This window comes from Cornus florida, unplaced genomic scaffold (genome assembly GCF_030987335.1).
Source record: "Cornus florida cultivar Cherokee Brave unplaced genomic scaffold, ASM3098733v1 CherokeeBrave_3.0.0_Hap2_Chr10, whole genome shotgun sequence".
Taxonomy (NCBI): domain Eukaryota; kingdom Viridiplantae; phylum Streptophyta; class Magnoliopsida; order Cornales; family Cornaceae; genus Cornus; species Cornus florida.
In genome coordinates this window covers 63,660,894-63,682,928 of record NW_026775580.1, presented here as the reverse complement: position 1 = coordinate 63,682,928, position 22,035 = coordinate 63,660,894, and the positions used below count along the sequence as shown (strand labels likewise).

Sequence of the window (22,035 nt, the reverse complement as noted above, 5' to 3'; positions counted from 1 at the left end):
TCTCTCTCTCTCTCTCTCTCTCTCTCTCTCTGTGTTTAATATAAATTTATTTCAATGTGTGTATACACAACACTAGTAAATATAAATTTTGAGATTATAATTGCTGATATTCTATTTTCCTACTAATCATTATTCCTTACAAGCCAGTTTGGATTTAAGGTCTATTTGTACTATATACGACCCATTTGGATAAGGTTCGAGGCTTGATATTCAATTTTCCTTTTCTGATTGTTGTAATTGATATAATTTTCTCTGCTTTCAGTTTGTTTCTGTGTATAGGTGTTTTCTTGTGGATTATATTATATTTTGTTTTGTTCTGATTTGTATTTTGCTGAAACTATGTATATATGTTGTATTCTCTGGAATTTGAGGATATAGGGTTAGGCTCTGGTGGGCTTGAGCCTACACAAAAAAAAAAAAAAAAAAATTACTATACTATACTAAAATAAAGGCCCAAGCCAAATAAGCCCAATCTGGCCCTGACCCAAGGCGACTAATGGGCCTCAAAATTATAGGCCCATGGATGATGGGCAACAAGAAAAATATATATATTTTTAGGGCAAATCATTTCCCCCCCTCCCCAATCACCTCCTTCTCTATTCTCGTTCTCAACTCTGAACTTGCCCTCCATCTCTCTCTCTCTCTCTCTGCAACTGCAAACTAGAAAATCTACAAGAATCAGAAGTTCAAAACCAATAACCTATATCAAAACCCATATCGGCATATCATTTCAGATTGTTCAAAAAATCAAAACCCATATCTTTCAGTCTGCATCGCCCGCTGTTCCAGTTCGGGTTCGCCGTTCGCAAGCTTCAGCCGCTGTCTCTCAACTCTCAAGCTTGACCCCCTCTCTCTCTCTGCAACTGCTAACTTGTATGTATGGGTTTTGTTTAATTTTTTTTTATAGATCAACTAATCAAGCTCTGTAATTCTTGTTTTGCAAACTAAATCCTATTTGGTGAAATTTTTTATTATCTTTTTTATATAATTTTTTTTTTTTACAATATAAAGTAGCAAAATTTGCATTGCATTTTGAGGTAATCATCGTACTCTACATTTTATTTCAGCAAAACAAATATATATATAGATATATATATTTATTTATTTTTCTGTAACTTCTATTTCTTTTTTTTTCTTTTTCTTTTTTTTTTTTGTTGTCAATTATGTCTACAAGAAAATTGGAATCTGGGCATGAAAAAAGAAAAAAAAAATATGAATTGGATTAGAAATCTGCAGAGATTGAAGCTGAAACAATTTTTATCAACATGCCAAGCTTTTTGAAGATGGAAATCTTTTCAGAACTAAAAAAAATAAAATCATAACAAGAACTTTAGTTAATATGGGGTAAAGCTCTAAAGTTACTTCTTGAAAATTAAAATACATACGAAAAGCATGCTTTTGAGTGAATTCCATAGTGTTGGAAGGGGCTTGCCATGAACTACCTACCTTGCACTCTGCTTCCACTAGTAGATTCTCAAATAGGATTAGTAAATTGGCCAAAAGAAGAGATAGGGTACTGAGTGGTGAATTGTTCAGAAATAAATTGGTAATTTTTTTTATTAATTACCCAAATAGGATTTTCTATGCCTTAATCAGTAAATTGTCTAAAGAAACATTGTTAATAAACTAAAATTGAATTAAACAACAGTTGATTTTAGTTGATATATTTTGATTTAGCCCACCCCATTGAGAAATCCTGGATCCGCCCTTGAATATGTATATATGTTGTGTTCTGATCTTATTCCTTTTACTCAAATTGTTAGATAGAATTTCTGGATTTATCTTGTAATGGTAAGGAGAATTTCTGCTTTTGGGCAGTTGGTTGATTGTTGATGGCATTTTCTCTGCGGAGGAAAATTATCTGTACATGAAAAAGGGTTTTTATTTTATTTTTAATTATTCTTTTAAATTTTTAATAGCATGCAATGGACAATAATCAGATACTAGGTTTCATAATCATATAGCTAGATACAAATGTCTTGTTATACCTTTATTCGTGCAATTAATAGGAAAAGTCGTCTTATGCCCTTACTCATGGAATTGCAATTAGATTTTACTGTTCATAATTATCTCGGACTCACGTCATAAGTGTTGTTTCCTAAGTAAACAAATCTAACTTCAGTGTCAACTATGAGACAATCTTGGAAAATTGTAGGCTCAGTTCATGAACTTGTACATTATGGAGTAGAAGAAATTTAACCGAGCTTTTCATGAATGTATATATATATATATATATATATATATATTTGTATATTTAGAAGAAAATTAATTGCAAATAGCATTTTAATATACATTATCCTGTTCCTGTCTTTCCTATCCTTCCCTGTCTCGTATATTTTCTTTTCAATAAGAATGAGCCGATCACAAGCAGCCGTTAAAAGGAAAAGAGAAGACTCAAGTTCTGCTCAGACACCTGAGGGTAAAATATTAAATCTGATCAAAGGTAAAGAAGATATGGGAATCTGGAAAGGAGACTTGAAACGAGAAACAAATCTCCCTGATAAAGAGGTTGATAAAGTGGTGAAGTTGCTCCTTGCCCAGAAGCTGATAAAAGAGGTGGTGAACATCCAAAGCAAGGGGAGAAAGCTCTATATGGCAACAGAGTTCGAACCGTCAAAGGATGTAACTGGTGGTGCATGGTATGTTGGGGGGAATCTTGATACAACTTTCATTGGTGTTCTTAAAAAAGCATGCGAAGGAATCATACGCAAGTTGAAAGTTGCGACACTAGAGGCGATCACTGACTTCTTCAAGAAGAATAGAATCACCAAGGATGAATGCACGCCACAGCAAATTGCGCAGATACTTAGGTGTATGGTTTTGGACAATGAGATCATAGAGGTGAAGAGCACTGGATTAGGAGAATATGCTTCTATTCCAATGGGAACAGTTTGTTATAGGAGTGCAACTGGGCAAGGCCCAAAAACAGGGGCCATGGCTTCAATTCCATGTGGGGTTTGTCCCAGGATAACTCAGTGCTCACCTGATGGTCTCATCTCCCCGCAGACTTGTGTCTACTTCACGAAATGGTTGGATATTGAATTTTGAATAGTTTTAATTAATTAACTTCCAAGCTCTTAATACTACTTTCAGAAATCATATATTTTACAATAAAGTTCATGAATTTCATCTATATGTTTCATGGATCCATTTACTTGTTTCTTCTTCTTCTTTTTGGTGTATGTAATTATAATGGTTTTTTTCTTGTCATCTTCTTTAGAACTTTGAAAGTTGCTTTATTGTTCTGTGAATGTTCATAAATTGCCCAGAGTTCTTAATGAGCAACGAGGTCATTGTTATATATTAATCTGTGATGTTTGTTTTGATATTCTGTTTCGTGCTTAATGGGGTGAAATAACCATATTGAAAGTATGTTGTGGTATTGGGAAGGGTAATTGATGCTACATCATATGAAATTTGATGAATACTTTGGGACCATTGCTAAAATGATGAATCACTGTATCCATTCTATCTTTACTTTTGCATCTTTTGAACTTTGAGATTTGGAAATTAGACCTTGGAAGGGACATGCAACCTGCAAGAATGACTGAGTTCATTAGCTTCTAGGCTTCTTACTTCCCGTGTGTGTTTTATGGTGGTTGCAATTGACGATTGATTGTCACTGCTTGGGGATATTTGATGCTTTAGGAAATTCAAATCGTTATTGTATGATTGTATCATGTATGTTATGAGAGATTATACTTCTGCCTATGCAAAATTTGAAATAACATGTGTTAATGTATAGACTTGTTTTCATTATTTTAAGAAATGACATGCTTTTCATTTGTAAGAAGCACAGTTTTCGCTATTTTAAGAGATGACATATATGTTTTTTTGTCATTGGTAGTCCTATTTGTTGCAAAGTTCTGGTATTTCCCATGTTGTTTTGTTATGTCTCAGTTCTAGGGTTCTGCTTATTTGTTGATATTTCATGCCTTTATTGAGTGTATCAATTACTCAAAGACATACAGTAGCAAAACTTATGGCTTGAGTGGATTTTGTGACATAAACTCATTCTTCAGTAATTTCACATAATTTTTTGCTTTGGTATTTTCTTTTTGTTTTGATGAATGATTTTGGAGCCTCTTATTTTCTCAGTATGTTGAATACAAATTGAGGTTCCCATGTTTGCTGAAATAAGAATATTTGGTCTCTTTCAAGAAAACAAGGGCTGCCTTCAAGCGTGATGACAGGAATTCGAGTTACACTGATTTTGAGTTAAGACATCTACTTGCTTATGTTTACTTGACAGGAAATATATATATATATATATATCTTTATTTCTGATTTTCTGCTTGTGTGAATATGGTAAGATTCGAGTTGTTCAGATTTTTGTCGAATTGGCTCGTTTGTTTGGTCTTTTTGGTTCCGATAAAAAAACAAAAAGAAAAGTCTATAATTGACAATGTTGTGACACCTGATAAGAGAGAATTGTGTTACAACTTGCTTCGGTGTTTTTATTTTATATTTTTATTTTAATTTGGTTTAAACTACACTTTCATAAAATGAAGTTGAAAAGCATAACTAAAAAAGTCATTCTAGGCTGATGTATGGAGTGGAAAAATTCAACGAAAAATTCAACTTCCAGGAACTCTCTGAGTAATTGGGCTTTGCCGAAAAAACAAATAAAAATTTACACTAAAGTTTTTGCTCTTGTTTTCACTTATTTTTCCAAAGAAAGTGAAACCACCACTTTTCACCATTTTCTCAGAAAATAATTTTAAGAGCTCTCACATATGTCTTCAATTTGATAACCTCACAATCTCAAGCAAGCTTGCGTTTATTGAATATTGTGTAGGGAAAATTTTGGCTAATAAAAATACAACTTCTGTACAATGAAGTGCCAAATAAGCACTTGACATGTGGCATACTCCATGTCAGCAAAAGGTGGACCACATGGCAAGTCAAATATTGACCAAGTGAATCTTAGAATCACATTCCACAATACCAACTAAGAGCATTGTTAGGGGGAGCATTAATTGAATATCATGTAATGTCACACATTCAATCCTAAAAAGAAAATTAAGAGTGCAGGTCATTGTGAGAAATTATGACATCAGATAATATGCGCCCTGTTGTTAGATTATTATTATTATTATTATTACTATTATTATCACGAAACAAACACCCACTTATTTTTATAGAAATTTGAACTTTCATATACCTACCTGAAAAATAAGTTATTGGTCAGGGTGGGGCAAATAATTTGAGAATCCGATCCAATCCAGTCCAATCGGATCGGATTGCTACACGCATGAATCGGTGGCAGATTCAGAAAATCCAATCTGTAACTCACAAATCGAATCACGAATTAAACTGTTAAAAATTCAATCCGATTCGTGAGTTCGATCTTATTTGATCCTATCCATGAGATATATATATATATATATTTAAAGAATGTATTAATTAATTTAATTAGTTGATGATCATTGACTTTAAGGTATTGGTTAATGATAAACTGAAATTTTATCTATTAGGTTATAATTAAAAAATAAATAATATTGTACTATTTAGAAAAAATCTCAATCCGTGGATCTAATTCGATCCGAACCATGAGATAACAAATCGGCGACAAATTTAAAATTTTCAAATCCATTAGGAGCGACCACCCTCTTACTATTGGTGGTCATATAATGTTAACAATTACAATATATACTAATTAGAGTGATGCTATTTTGCCCGATTATAAAAAAACCTACTACTAACGACTCTTTACGTGGCTGAATCCATGTCAAATGATGACTGAATATGTGTCAAATGAAAACTCTTATTTGCTTCTTTTATTTATTTATTCATTTTTAAAACAAACATATTACCTCCAACAACATAGTAAGAAAAATCATTGAATTACAACAAACAAAAACGGCCTCTCGATTTGATTTGGATTTAAGTTTATGTGAAATATTTTATGATTTTTCTGAATGTATATATATATATATATATATATATACATATATATATTCGATTTGATTTGGATTTAAGTTTATGTGAAATATTTTTTGATTTTCTGAATGTATATATATATATATATAGTTCTGTTTTGTGAAACTGTTTTCCTTACTTTCCTATCGTATTTTTTAAGCCTTATTATTTCAGATCTTGAATTTTCAGTCCTAAATTTCACAGAAGTGAGAGAATGAGATGAGAGATTAAAGTTAGGTTACAAATTTATGCGAAAAAAAATAATAATAATAAAAAAATAAAATAAAATAAAATTAGGAATGAAGTGTGAGAGTCAACCAGAGTGAACATTGCACAGACCAAAGAGTTGGGAATCCAAATCAATGCAAAAGTATTTGAGATGTCCCATGTGAGGGAAGAGAACAAATGGGTGATGGAGTTTGAGATATTTTTAGGGCTCTAAATTTATGCTAAGAAGTTGAGAAACAAACAACGACAGAGTTTGAGACAGAAATTTGGGATAAAGTGAGAGATTGGACGTGTCCCGCCACGTTAAGTAAGATAGTATCACAAAAATATCATTTTTCATGCTAATTAAATATTGCCGGGTAGTTATTTTTGTTAGTCGGTCCATTTTCCATAAGGGTTTTTGTGATTTGCGACTTGCGAATCACGGTGACAGCAGGCCGAATCCGCGTTAACACCACTCATATACAAATCCCTGTTTCACGGGAAGGCTTTACATAAAGTTGACCCATTTATGAAGACCGTGCGTTGACTACAGGTCTGGACTCTGGACCCGTATTTATATGTATTTTACATCTCCTTCATAATTCAGTTCTTAGTGCCAAAAAAAACTCATAAAGAAGAAAAATTCAACAACAAAAGTCATAGTATTACCAACCAACAAGTTTTTACCCATTTCTAGCATTTATTCACTCTCTTGCCTTCTAATCGGTAAGGAACTACTGAAAAACCCAACTTCCGCGTTTTTTGCATTTTAATTCATGGGTTCTGATTGATGGTCTTTGTTCAACGATCAAGTCTTGTACTCTGTAGTTTCGGGGAAGAATTGTGATTTTTTTTAAGTGGGTTTTGTTTGGAAGTTTGATCGGAGTTGTCTATAAGTGGTGGATGATGAGAGATTAGTTTCAGTCCCAAGTTTATCTCATGGCAGATTCTGTAATGGATAGCTTATGCTGTTTCAAAGCTATCTGGGTTCAGGTAATTTTTCTTCGTTTCGTGTTTATCAGTATTGCAGTTTACATGCTCGATAAAATTACACACATACACATATATATCATGGGAATCATGTAAGCAGTGGATAAGTTTGAAATATGATTAGAGATTTTAGAGGACTGTATTTGATTTCCCTTGAATTTGAATGTTTATGTGTATATGGAACTTCTCCATAATTCTTGGTAATGATTTTTTATTTGATTAATTATTTATTACCATTACCATTATTATTTTTGGGTTTTCCTATAAATTCACACACATGCGTGCTGATCAGGATTTGTACCTTGGACCTGTCCCTTTTGGGGTGAGAAGAGATAACATCCAAGCTAACAGCTGTTTTTTGGTAGATTTCTACACTGAAATTTTACATAAAATGTAGGTAAGGCCATACAATTTTTCAGGACATCCACACACGTTTTAGCAGAACCCGGTTAACTTAAACCATGCGGATTCTTTAATATCCAGCAAAGGTACATTCCAAGGTTGAGAAAAAAATTATAAAATGATTTGGTGAAATTTTTTCAATTGGTCTCCTTTTAACCCACAAAAAAAAAAAAAAAAAAAAAAAAAAAAAAAAAAAAAAAAAGAACTACTAAGAATGAAATAATTTATCACTAGAATTAGCAAGTTTTCTGCTGTTTTTGTTTAGCATAAGTGCTCTAATAAGATGGTTTTTTCAGTATGACTAAAAAATGTAAACAAACTAAAAGAAGTTGCTTTCTTATTGTATTCAAGTCTGGTGATAAATTCTCTTGTAATGAAAGTTGTACTTAATTAAGTTTTGTTATTTTCCAACTGTTGTTATCTCATTGAGTGTTTTACCATAAATTTCACTAATTATGAAGAAAAACAAACACGCCACACACAAAGAACACAAAGATTTACGTGGTTCACCGAAAATCTAGGCTACGTCCACGATGAAGATCCCACGAAAGATTTCACTATGCAAAAATCTAAGATTTCAAGATTCAGCCCCCAAACCCTAGCTCCCGCTGTCACTCTCTTTCCTGCGATTTTCAGTGTTATCTCACTACCCACTCCAAACCCTAAATTCCCTTATATACCGGGCCGAAACAAAATTAGGGCCACATAGAAATGTATTACTAATTTATTCCTACTTTCTGAATCTTTTCTGCCTGTGGACTACAGAGGATTTCTTCTTCTTCTTCCATTTGAGGTTGAAGTTTTTTATTTTTCTTTTTTTGTTGTTGATTATTTTGGGTGTTTTTTTTGTATTTAGTTTGTAGGAGTATCTTCATATAGTTCTGGTAAGGGAAAAAGCAATGAAGGTCAAATCAAGTATGGTTTCAGCCTAGTAAAAGGGAAAGCTAATCATCCCATGGAGGATTACCATGTTGCTGAGTTCATGCAGATAGAAGGACATGAGCTTGGACTCTTTGCTATTTATGATGGCCATTTGGGGGATGGTGTGCCTGCCTACTTACAGAAGAATTTGTTTGCCAGCATCTTAAAGGAGGTGGGTTGTTGATTCAAATTTGTAATGGTTGATTACCTATTTGACTTATTTTGGAACAAAATTAATATTCAAGGATGTATCTTATGCTTGTGGGGTCAAATATTCTAGGAAGAGTTTTGGACTGATCTAAATCGATCTATCTTGAAAGCCTATGAGAAAACCGATCAAGAAATTCTTTCGAACACTTCCAACTTGGGGAGAGGTGGGTCTACTGCTGTTACAGCGATTCTGATGAATGGCCAAAGGTTATGGGTAGCCAATGTGGGAGATTCTCGAGCAGTTCTCTCAAGAGGGGGTCAAGCGATACAAATGACCATAGACCACGAGCCTAACACGGAAAGAGGGAGCATCGAACATAAAGGAGGCTTTGTCTCAACAATGCCAGGTTCTTTCCTGAAACCATTGTTCAATGATAGATTGATTATTCACATTTCTAAAGTTAAATGTGGACATTACCAATATGTTTCTAAACAATCAGAATTGTCAAATCACTCAATATTTACTCATCTTCTCTGAAGCGGGCAGATGGCTTCAAAATTTCTTATTTGGGTTTTTATAGTTTGCACTTCAATTTTTATTTTTGGTAGGGATTCTTGGGAGAAAATCAACTCCAAGTTTCTTGTCCTGTCCCTGCCACCTGTTTATGTTTTTAAGTAATGATACTAAATCATTGGTCAATGCATAATAAGAGTCACATCATAGGATCTTGCTTCTTCTTTTTTTCTTTTTCTTTTTTTAAAGGATGAAATATCGGCGCACATTGATAACACTATCAACTGATACTGTTTTATGTCCTTTTCATATAACTTGAAGAAGTCCATTTAGATGTTGGGCGGAGGTGCAGTCACTTCAAATGCACCCAAAAAAAAAAAAAATTATCATAAGAAATAGAGGAACTGAAAATATCTTCTACATTGTTTAAATTTATGAACTTTTGAAGCCTGTAGATCGTTTTGTTAGGTCTTTTTGAATTTTCAGTTTATTTGTATCTCATGGTAATTATTATTATTACAAGCCCTGATTGAGATTGTACCATAGCATGACAAGGAATGCATTTTAACCGAGGGGTCTAACTGTGGCCTATTAAAGAAATGAATTCTGTGATAACATGCACTGAAGCGGATGCTTGAGGATTGTATAATTCTACAACCCGATAAGTCTCAAGGGATTTAGTAATAGATAAATATACACTCTTGGGTATGCCATGTCAATCTGAAGGTGGGAATTATAGCCCTTAGAAGCTGTCATATAATCGAATGGGAGCCTTCTTACTAGCTCTTCCTTGGGAGATCTTGGATGCATGCTTACAGTGTCATTCCTCTTCGTATGACAAAGTAAACAAGGCAATTTGGGACACAGTAACAATTATAGTAACCAATGGGCCATTAACCCAATGGTATAACCTCCCTACCCTCAAAGAGGAGGGGGGGGTTCAAACCCGTGTGGATAACGTGTGTGAGTACGTACCTGATCCCAAAATAAATAAATAAATAAAATGACAATTATAGTAGCAGGCACAAAGAATTCATTACCCTCTGCAGAGGCACATATCTTAGGTGGAGTTTTCTTTAACAAGTATGATGATGAACAGATCTCAACTAAAGAGTTTCATAGTTTTCCCATACCTGAATGTGAGGATACCCTAGGCAAGGGTTTCTTGAGAATAATAATAAAAAAGTACACCCATCAGAAACAATCTTGAAGTGTGTCAGGGTCCAGAAATCGGATAAAAAGAAGTATACAGCTTATGAGCCTGGTATGCAGCTAGTGTGAGGCATTGCTCAGTGCTATAGTTCTAAATCCCCTCTCGAGTCACTGTCTGGGCAATAGTTTATGAAAAACAATATATTATTCAGTTATAGTTTAAACGACCAATTCGTGCTTATCGCCTTTCTCCCTGTTTCTGAAAAGTTACTTCAATTTTTGGTATTTCAGTACCTTAATTTTCTTGCTTTGTATAATGCTTCAAGTTTTCCTTCCATTCCTTTAGAATCACTTTCTATATTCCTGGACTTATTCGGATTTCACATGGATGGACTCATTGTCATATGTGTTGCATTTGAAGTGTTTAATACCCCATTTTAAATAATACTGACAACCATTTTTGTGAAGTTTTTATGACGACTCATTTCGTTATGGCAGCACCATTTTGGATGATTGATGTATACTTTCACATTTTATGTAAAGTGTAATTGAGTCAATCAATTTTTACAGGGCAGACAAGCACATACTAATTCTATTAGTTTAATTGAGTTGGATTTTCAGTATCAAGTCTTTTCATTTTAGCACTTAATTAGAGAGAGTTGCTGAAGTTTTCACTTCTTTCACCTACGCGTTTCTGTCACTTAACTGCAGCATAAATTCAAGACTCAAAAACATGTATTTAGCAAATCAGGAATTACAAATACTTAATAAATTAAATTGAACTTGCACAGGTAAGTAGTTTTGTCTGGTGTTTCAAGATTCTCCAGAATGACTTGCTTTAAGTGTGTATTTAACATGAAACATTATTGTTAGGAGCATAGGAACTTCAATATTAATTGGTCAGTTATATGATGCAAGTCTTAACTCGAGGAGTATGAGCATGTTTTGTGCATCTTTCTCCCATGTACCCTAAACTGCAGCATGACTTGCACATCCTTGAATGAAAATTAGTTCTTTGGTATTTCTTTTATTGTACTTGAATGAAAAATATTTGGCTGGTATTATAATTTTACTGAGCAAGGCTCCTAGTTGGGCTGAAGTTTTATATGGATGTTGAAACCGCCGTCTCTTGCTTAAAAGAAAAGAAATAAAATAAAGAACGAAAAAAGTGAAGCTTTTTCCACTTTATTATCAGGGGATGTCCCTAGAGTGAATGGGCAGCTGGCTGTTTCTCGTGCTTTTGGAGATAAAAGCCTCAAGTCACACTTGCGATCAGATCCTGACATTCAAGATACCACCATTGATGTCAATACCGATATATTTATCCTTGCAAGCGATGGTCTCTGGAAGGTGAGTCGCTACCACATTTGCATAAACCGGGTGGCAGATTGTGGTGAATTTAAGTGGTTGCATAGATCATAGATGAAAAATAAAAATTGTTAGCGTAATTAGTTTTTTTTTTTTTTTTCTGACATGTGAGATCAATCCAGGTAATGGCTAATCAAGAGGCAGTTGATATTGCAAGAAGAATCAGAGATCCCCAGAAAGCAGCCAAGCAATTAACAGCCGAGGCATTGAAGAGAGACAGTAAAGATGATATATCTTGTGTAGTTGTTAGATTTGGCAGATAAAACCTCCTTTTTGCAGCATATTGTTTCTGTTGCCTGTCTGTAAAATAAGAGTTTCTTCACAATAGACACCACCTGTTTATACTCAGTTTGGATGATTCTTACAGGTTCCTGGCTATAAACTATGAGAATGCTAATAAAATAAGGAGGGAATAAAAGATCTTTGTTATTTGTTTTTTATTTTAGTTTATTTTATTTTTTATTTATGTTTGGTGTTCAGTGTTCTGTATTGTTTCTGTTGTCTATTGTCTAATTAAGTTATGCAATGACAAGCATCACTCTGTAAAGGAAGAAACATGGAGTTGATTGTAAATGGAGGAATTATAAGTTTTGACTTTACATGCTTTCAGTTCTTGGTCGATTGCCCTCAGTTAGTCAAGCTTTCAAGATTTAATAGTAATATATAATAAATGAATAAAGAGTTTTAATAAGCAGGCAAAATATATTTAAACAAAAATAAGACAATAACTAAAGGGAAAAAAAAAAAAAAAAAAAAAAAAAAATCATTGTAAAATAATATGTTAATTAATGAGTATAAGAAATATAATACTTGACAAATATAACAATTAAAATATTGTTTGATAATAAGAAGAAAAGAAAAAAAAAATGTTAAGGCTAGATTAGATATTAGATTAATAAATAAGAGAGTCATGGCACTTCAAAATCATGTTGCACATGGTAAAAAATAACTTTTTAATATTTGGTACAAGAAAAATTGAAAAGAAGAGTTGAAAGTGAGAATAAAGAAAAAATATAAATACAGTATATTATTTAAGATGTTTGAAAAATATGTTTTAATAGTGATAAAAGAATATACTACCAAAGTGGCAAAGTGTCACATTACTCATTATTCCCAAGCATCAGGTGGACTCTTTCCCAAACGCAGCCGCTAGTAGACGGTATTGTCGGTCAACAATTACAAAAACCCTAGAATGCATTTTAAAGCCGCCACACACATTGGTCAGTTGTTCCGTCCTATATATTGCCAGCCAAATGATACAATGTCTCTCTCGTCAGGAAGTTATGAGCAAACTTTTCATACTGGTATGTCATAATAGCTATTATCATAGATGATTTTGTAGTTCATATATATATATATATATATATATATATATGTCTATTTGCGTATATTTTGCCTCTCCTTTCAGCTGCAAAGGCATAGATCTGATGATCTGTTTCTTGATGGCTTTGTTCTGGAGGCATATATTTAATCTCCAAAATTTTAGGGGTTTAGTTTAAACCAGAGCTGGTGTTGTTGCTACTCTGGTCTCCCCTTATTTGGTACATTTCCGTTGGAAAATTAATTTATTTTGCTTTTTCTGTAGTAGCTTTGTGCTCCGTTTGGTTGCCTAGATATTGCATGAAATTGATATTTATACTAATTTATATATAAACAGAGTTGATTTGGCTTTGTTTTAGATCCCCATTAATTTTCTAAGTCTTCTTGGCAACCATAAAAAGCATAAGATTAATATGGATCATTTGTCTCAAGTTTGATTGCATTGGATATAATAATTTTGATTAATGGTGGTGTTGGGACAGGCAAAAGAGACACTTGCTGCCGCATGAATTTTGATTATGTTTTTATTATTCAAGGTTGTGACATTTAGGCAAAGCATGTGGTAAAGATCGCATTGTTACTTTTTTTATTTTATTTTATTTGTTTATTTATTTTTTATAAATAGAGAAATGCTAGGTGCGGTTGTTTGGCGACTATGGTAGCAGCCTGTTGCACAACTTAATGGAAGCTTTACACTACTTGAGTATTTTATTGTAAACAAAAAATAAATTGAGATGCCCTTTCATGTTGTTCTTAGAATCCTTAGTGAGAAATTATTAGGTGGTTTGAGATCATATGGTGTTGACCGCCAATCACAAGATACACCAAATGTGTTAGTATCTTGTGACTGTCTAGAACTACATGATTCCAGACTACTTAATAATTTCTTGATTAATTATGGTGAATTTAAAACCCTTATTATTGGATTTGGTTTGAAGGTAGAATTTAGAGATGAAGGGAAGAGTGAGACGAAGAATGAAAGTGTGTTGAGCTATCCTTTACAACATTAGTAATGGTGTCTGTATGGTAGATTTATCAAATTCAAAGGGCATGTCAATTTTGAGCTTTTGATTTATTCATAAACTCAAAGTAAGGGGCTTGTGTTCTTAACTGGTGCTGCGAGCGTGATGCCACCGTTGTTAAGCGACTGTGGCTAGCATTTCTCTCATTTATAATGCAAAATTCTATGAACTTCTTTGCCTTATTCTTAGATTTGTGCTTTCCATATTTTGGATTTTAATTCTTCTTAAGCATAAGCCTGTTTGATATGTTAGTCTCAAAGTCACTAATTAAACTGCTTGAAAATCCTCGGAATTCTTTTAAGCTGAATCATTTTGTGTTTATCCATTATCCATTTATTCTTAATGTTGTGATACAATGTCTCTTCTTTCTGCTGCATGGACATATATACAAGTAGGATCAATTTATTGATTGCTTTGTTCTGAAGTCATATATTAGTCTCATCAAAAGTCTTATTTGGAGTTTGTGACCTTCCTTTTGTGGCTCCCCTTTGTTATTTTTTTAATAGATATATCTCTCTTTCTATTTTTCTGTTTTTATTAGATAAATAGTGATAATTTTTAGTAAAAACATTTCTCTGTGTTTCATTCTATTCATAGTTGCTGAAAAGTTGGAGGAATATGAGATGTTAAAGCTTAAAGCTTTAGTATGTCAAGTTATCCTTAGTTTTGGATAATGTGATGCTAGATGTTGGTTTTGGAGGATATAATGCTAAATATTAGTTTGGAGAATATACTGGTAAATGATTATGTTTACAGAAAGTGCTTACAACCTCCCCACCTTCAAAGAAGAGGGTAGGGATTCTAGTCCTATTAAGTCTTCCTAAAACATAACAATTACAATTGCAGTAATTATTATTCGTGGTTAGATAAATTTTCCTTTTAAATAACAATTAGGAAAATTTATTTATTTAAAAAAAAAAGGAAAAGGAAATTAAAAGAATTTGAAGAGTAAAAGAGAAAAGTAATATAAAGTTGATAATAATTTTAAAATTTAATTTTTTTTTTTAGGAAGGGCATTATTTAGAAATTTTAGTATACATTTAAAAAAAAATTAAAAAAAAAATACCTTATATGTTGTATGGGGCCAGACTACAATTATTCCGCCCTGGTTGTGTATATAAAGACAAATTAGACAAACAATATTTTATAAATTTAAGGGAACAAGGCTATTTATTTATTCAATTTGGGTATTTACATTTTTAAGAAGTAAACAACATAAATTATTGTGGTCTTCACATAATATTGTCTCTAGTAGTTTACTTTTCTTTATCTTTGATTATTAAGTTTATTTTTCAGTTTTAAAAAGTATATTCATTTAATTTCTACTTTTGTGATCTAATTTTCTATTTATTTGGAGAGTGAAATAATGTGAGATTCATGTTGCGTATGGTAGGAAATAAGTTTTTATCGTTTGGTACAGGATAAATTGAAAAGAAAAGTTGAAGAGAGAATAATGGAAAAATATAAATACAGTATATTAGTTAAAATGTTTGATTTTTTTTCTTAAAATAGTAATACATGAATAAAAAATATATATTTTTTTTTCTATTTCCAAAGTGTCACCACCTCTCTTTACTCTCATTATTTCCAACTTCAAGCAGTAGGTTGACGCATACCCAGAACGCAGCCGGTATTTTTGGTCAACAATTGCAACACCCTAGAATGCATTCGGTCAACCATTTTAAAGCCCTAGAATGCATTGATACTCATAAAGTGTTAAGCAACTTCATACTGGTATGTCATAATTCATATATATTTATGTTTATTTATGTATGTATGTAATTGTGTATATTTTGCCTCTCCTTTCAGCTGCAAAGGCATAGATCTGATGATCTGTTTCTTGATGGCTTTGTTCTAGAGGCATATATTTAATCTCCAAAGTTTTAGGGGTTTAGTTTAAACCAGAGCTGTGGTTCTTGCTACTTTGGTCTCCCCTTATTTGGTACATTTCCATTAGAAAATTAATTTATTTTGTTTTTCTGTCGTAACTTTGTCTTGCCTAGATATTGCATGAAATTAATATTTATACTAATTTTATATCTGAACAGAGTTGTTTGTCTTTGTTTTAGATCCCCATTAATTTTCTAAATCTTCTTTGCAACCATATTTAGTATAAGATTAATATGGATCATTTGTCTTGATGTCTACCCTAAAACCATCATGTTTCTCATAAGTTGACATATTTGCATCATTAGTAATTTTGATTAATGCCTGTCTTGGGACAGGCAAAATAGACACTTGCTGCAGCATGTAATTTTGATTATGTTTTTATTATTCAAGATTGTGACATTTAGGCAAAGCATGTAGTAAAGATTGCATTGTTACTTTTTTGTTTATAGGGAAATGCTAGGCGCCGTTGTTTGGTGGCTATGGTAGCAACTCACCACACAAGTGAATGGAAGTTTTACTTACACTATTTGAGTCTTTATTGTAAACAAAAAAATTAAACTGAGATGCCCTTTCATGTTGTTCTTAGTATCCTTAGTAAGAAATTATTAAGCTAGTTTGGGACCATATGGTCCTTACCAATCACATGATGCACCAAATGTGTCAGCATTTTGTGATTAGTCAGGACTACAAGATTTCGGACTACCTAATAATTTTTATATCCTCAATCTTTATATATAAAACTTTCTCGAGCTCTACACCTGGCATTCAATGTGATAAATTAACTGTAATTCTACCATGAAAAATGATTCTTAGGCCTATTTGTTAGGCCAATTTGTCTAACTCAAGGATTCTTATCCCTTTGAAATAGTGGATAGGACCCACATTTGAGTTTATTCACCATATAACCCCCTTAACCTGACAATAATCAACTTTACAGCATACAAGAAAAGTGCTAAAATACTCTAACAAAAATAATAATAAAATTAATGTTTTACATAATTCTATTATTAACAATGGGCTAATGGCATAGAGTGGATGGATAATAAATCTAATGAGTATTGAATCCATCAGTACACAAATATTTCAGGAATAATGACCTTTTTAATGTGTATTCTTGACACTTGACTAATGGCACGCACTCCTACATTAAAAGAAATTATCATAATTCCTGAAAATCACATTAAATGCCATGAGTCTTCTACACTATTTTCTCTTTGATAGTATCTTATAAAAATAATACTTGATTGATTATTGTAAGTTTAAAAACCTGTTATTGGATTTGGTTGGAAGGTAGAATTTAGAGAAACAGTGAAACACAATGAAAGTCTGTTGAGCTATCCTTTACAACATTAATTATGGTTGCAGTATATTTAATTTATCAGATTGAAATGACATGTCAATTTTGAACTTTTGTTTTATTCATAAACTCAAAGTAAGGTGCTTGTGTTCTTTACTTGTGTTGCGAGAAGAATATTATGCTAAATGATTGTGTTTAATGCTTATCACCATACTAGTGTTTTGGTAAGTTTCTGTTTTGTGTGGTTGCTTGGTTTGGAAACATTTGTTTTCATAATATAAGGTAATAATTTTTGGAAAACATTGTCTTCATGAATCTATCTTAGTAGCCTACTATACTCTGAGTTGGTTATGACAATTGTGGAAATAATGCGATAACTAAGGTACATGAACTTCACATTTTCTTTCACCTTTCTTTTCTATCCCATTCCCAATCAAAATGAACTTCTATTTATGTTTTAAGAATTTATGTTACATGGACTCATATAGGTGTGAAGGGTGCCGGGATGGGTTTAATCCATATTATGCAAGGAGACATTGCTTTTGCTAATTCGAATTGAAGGATGATATAAAATCGGTCTATTTTCGGCATAATATCCATAGTTAGCGCATTCATCATAGTTAGCAGCTCCAGCTCCGTATCAAGGTCATGATCGATATCGTCAATATCGTCACTAGCATCAATATCGTCACTATCCTCAATATTGATATCATCAATAAGAAAACCTTTAGGCTTGTTATCCAGGAACTTGTTCAGAGATACCGTAATGAAAGGAGGAGTTTGTCGCTAGGGATTTGACCAAATAGGATCGTCCAGTTCCTATAGAACCTATCACTAAAATACCTTTTTTTTTTTGTCATTCCAAGTAATAGAAATTGTTTTTTGAACTTGTTGCATTCATTTTTCTAAGCACTAGCTCGACTTATACCCAAGCATTATCACTAAAATACCTTTTTTTTTTTCTCATTCCAAGTAATAGAAATTGTTTTTTGAACTTGTTGCACTCATTTTTCTAAGCACTAGCTCGACTTATACCCAAGCATTCTCCTAGCAGATGGTATTTTCGGTCTCTAAAATGCATTTTCAAGCGGCGGTATATGTAGCTCGGCAGTATATGTAGCTCCGCTGTTCTTGTCAGGGGAGTAATAACTTCTTTCCGGGATGTAATAATAATGATAATCTCTATTTATTGTTAGAGATGATTTTGTGGTTCTTATATATATATATGTGTCTGTGCGTTTGTATTTGTATTTACCTCTCCTTTCAGCTGCAATGGCATAAAAGAAATGAGTTTTATACAAAGCATAAGGGTGACATTAGGGATGGCAAATTCACCATCCCCGCCGGTTTCTGTCCCGTTTATAGCGGGGATGGAGACCCTTTTATGTAAACGGGGATAGGAATGGAGGTAAATTTTGAAAACCCGTCGGGGGCGGAGTAAATCCACCTTTGCCCCATCCCGATTAAGTGTTAAATTACTAATATATTCTTACATTTAATAATTTATTACTAAATTAGATTTAGTGTATATGTATGAAAATAAAAAATATATATATTTGTTCTTTTTAAAAAGTAATATATGTTAATTGGGGTCGAGGATGGGGAGGGATAAGTGGTCCGGGGCAAGTATGGGGGTGGTGGTAAAATTTTAAGTGGGGATGGAAATTGAAAAATTCAGGGAGAATAGAGCTGGGGATTGAGATTCTCGTCCCATCCCTGGGTAACATGGATATTAAAACAAATGAGTTCTAAATCCAACCGTATACAAATATTCTATGGGAATAGCTGCAAAATTTGACCAATATGTAGCACTCCTAAGTGCCGCGCAAGTCGAATTAAATGCCTTGGACTCTTTCATTAAAAGAAATGACATAATTGTTGAAAAAAAAGATAAGGTTCTATTTTTATCGATTAACACAAATTTCAGCTTTTAAATATTGAAACTGTTACTTGATTTGGAAACATTTGTTTTGAGAATATAGGTAATAATATTCGGAAAACGGCGTCTTCACAGCCTGCCATCGGTGACGACACAGGAAATTATGTCAAGGGGGTTCTTTTAATAACAATGGGCGTTCTTTAAATAACAATTTTTTTTTGTTTTTTTTTTTTAATTAAGCAAATTTATTAAAGGTGTTCAAAAGGTGAACGCGTCCCAAAAAGATCTCACTGAACACATTTACAATGCAGATCATCATAATAGGCAAAAATATTTTTTTTGTTCATTGAATCATTGAGCACATTTACAATTGTCCCCGACGACTTTTCATATTTTGAAAACGTTGTATGGTTCTTCACGATATTCATAGCGGAAAATGCCCTCTCTACATTAGTAGCTGCAACTGGTAGGATCAACGTTAATGTCACAAGCAAATAAACTAGTGAATGTACCTTATCTCTTTTGGTTTCCACCATTTGTTTTCGCAAGGTCACCAATCTCTTTTAATCCTTCAAACTCGTTTTTAGAACGCATATCCACAATATAATTCTCAAGTTGATCACCAAGTCTTATGAGAGCATGTGGAGAAAATTCTTTTGGATAAAATTGAGCAAAAGCGGATTGGTTTTTGCTTTTCAAAAGCACAAAATGAATCATCCGGAGACAAGCAAGCCACACAAAACAACAACTCGAACTCATTTAAGAAAAACGACTAGTTAGCTCCTGAAGCTGCATATCTATGATGGAATAAAACAGATCAACACGATAATGATGCAAGTTCGACTTGTCATGAGCTCTACGTCGTAGTCTTCCTTGAGGTAGAAATGTATCATCCATATTAGGAATAGGAATGTCATGTTTCACACAAAAAGAAGAAACTTCATTGAGTAAAGAATCCCATCCACTTTCCCTCATCCTTTGTAATTGGACCTTGCTTAATTTGACCAAGGACATAACAACCACAATATCTTAATCTTTCTTTTGAAGTGCCTTTGACAAATCATTTGTAATTCCCAAAACAGCTCTCATTAAATGCAAACAAAATATGAAGTTAAAGGATTGTATAAATTCCAATAAAAGATTTACTTCAAACTTTTTTTCTAATGACCCATCCTCTGCAAGTGTATCAAGTATAGTAACAATAGTTGAAAACATAATAATCACGCTAATTAAAGTGTCATAATGTGAACCCCAACGTGTATCACTAGCTCGTTTAAGAGAAGTGTTTTGATTTAGGCCTTGCCCACTTGAAAGCTCACCATTGTTAAGTGCATCGGTAACTATAGAAGCTTAATTCTCTCGAAGAATATCACAACGTTTACATGAACCACCAACTATATTTATAAGATTAGCAACAAAAGTAAAAAGAGAAACAATATCCTCGTGTTTTTTTGCCATACCCACGAGAGCCAATTGGAGTTGATGGGCAAAACAATGAATGTAAAAAGCACATTCATTCTCCTTCAAGATGAGAGTTTTGAGACCATTGAACTGACCTCACATATTACTAGCCCCATCATAACCTTGCCCTCGTAATCTAGAAATGCTCAACCCATGTCTAGAAAATAAAGCATCAATCGCTTTCTTGAGTGAGATGGAAGTGGTATCAGAAACATGCACTAGACCCACAAAACATTCAACTACATGTCCATTCTTGTTCACATACCGTAAAACACAAGCCATTTGCTCATTTGTTGATACATCCCGAGATTCATCAATTAGAATAGAAAAAAAGCATCACCAATATCTCCGATAATAACATTGAGAGTCTCCAATGCAATGGCATTAACAATGTCCTTTTGGATCTTAGGTGTCATTAATTTGTGATTTTCAGGAGCATTTTGTGATGTAACTACATTAATGTCTTATTTTGTCTCAAGAAAATTCCCTTGGTTGCTTGAATCCTCAGATTCATCATCACCACGAAATGCAAGACCTTGTCGCAAAAAATGTCGAACACAATCAATTGATGCAATCAATCATGTTCGATAAGCAATTCGTGTCTTCTCCGATTGCTTGAAGAAAATTGACTGAATGTGTCGCTTTTGCTTCATTAATGCTTGGCACATACTCGAACATTGGTTATGGGCACTTTTTGGACCTCCAACGTGGCTTTTTAGTTTTTTCAAACCCTTCTTTCAATTAGAAAATCCTTCACTCACGAAGGTATCACCACCCGATTGTTCTCTAATTTTTGGTTTTAAAAGATAGTAACATAGACAATATGCTTCATCTTTATCTATGCTATATTCTAACCAAGTAGAAAATGCATTAAACCATGCCGGGTTGAATCGTCGTAAGCATTGCCCATAACTCTTATAAGGAAAATGATATTTTTTAGGTTGGCAAGGACCCTTTAGTATGTATGCTCTCCATATTTGATCTCGGACATCGGGATGGTAATTTAATATCGAAGTTCGTAGTCCAGGATCTGCAGCCAGATCCTCAAGGTTGATCTCTATATCACTTGTATTTGAAAAGCCATCATATCTTCTTAGAGATGGTGGCAACCCTCTTGTCACAAATTTGTCCATTACTGATCAATTTCCTATGGAGAGTGACGACATTTTAGTTTGGTTTCTTAGTGATCAATTTCCCATCAACAAAATAAACACATTCAAAAATTGCATATTATAATAAATTGTGCACCTGTGTTGTTGTGCATTATAAAATTAAATAAAAAATAAAAATAAAATTAAATATTCAAAAATTGCATATGCATTGCTATTAGAAAAAATAAATCAAAAGGCGTACCTATACAAAAGAAATTAATCTTGTAAGTTACAACACTGAACACTCCCAGACTCCCAGTATTAGTTGCATTTTTCAGGTGATTAAATGAGAATTGAGTTAAGCATCTCAGCAACCAAAGTGTCCAGAAAGCCTTTTTATATCGGTTATATTGATTAGTATTTACCAACAAGTACATATGTCCCGA

At 33.1% G+C, this 22,035-nt stretch overlaps 2 protein-coding genes and 1 long non-coding RNA gene across 3 annotated transcripts; all 3 read left to right on the top strand.

Moving 5' to 3' along the window:
• Nucleotides 1–560: 560 nt before the first annotated feature.
• LOC132279077 (uncharacterized) lies at nt 561–3,268 on the top strand. Its single transcript, XM_059781009.1, has 2 exons — nt 561–873; nt 2,352–3,268. Exon 2 carries the CDS (start codon nt 2,353–2,355, stop codon nt 3,046–3,048), a length of 696 nt encoding a protein of 231 aa, XP_059636992.1. The 5' UTR covers nt 561–873; nt 2,352; the 3' UTR covers nt 3,049–3,268.
• Nucleotides 3,269–6,640: 3,372 nt separating this feature from the next.
• LOC132280058 (probable protein phosphatase 2C 10) lies at nt 6,641–12,069 on the top strand. Its single transcript, XM_059782165.1, has 5 exons — nt 6,641–7,125; nt 8,381–8,617; nt 8,726–9,002; nt 11,457–11,611; nt 11,752–12,069. Exons 1-5 carry the CDS (start codon nt 7,072–7,074, stop codon nt 11,890–11,892), a joined length of 864 nt encoding a protein of 287 aa, XP_059638148.1. The 5' UTR covers nt 6,641–7,071; the 3' UTR covers nt 11,893–12,069.
• An 870-nt stretch (nt 12,070–12,939) lies between these two features.
• LOC132280059 (uncharacterized) lies at nt 12,940–18,408 on the top strand. The gene is made up of 2 exons (XR_009471447.1): nt 12,940–15,705; nt 16,311–18,408. It is a non-coding gene; the product is annotated as an uncharacterized LOC132280059 (long non-coding RNA).
• The last annotated feature ends 3,627 nt before the right edge of the window (nt 18,409–22,035 follow it).

Bases quoted from the DNA above. Each gene is read 5' to 3' on its own strand.
- LOC132279077 (XM_059781009.1), top strand. From the start codon at position 2,353: ATGAGCCGATCACAAGCAGCCGTTAAAAGGAAAAGAGAAGACTCAAGT.
- LOC132280058 (XM_059782165.1), top strand. From the start codon at position 7,072: ATGGCAGATTCTGTAATGGATAGCTTATGCTGTTTCAAAGCTATCTGG. The intron at 8,618-8,725 runs GTGGGTTGTTGA...CAAATATTCTAG, and splicing joins TTGCCAGCATCTTAAAGGAG to GAAGAGTTTTGGACTGATCT. The intron at 9,003-11,456 runs GTTCTTTCCTGA...CTTTATTATCAG, and splicing joins CTTTGTCTCAACAATGCCAG to GGGATGTCCCTAGAGTGAAT.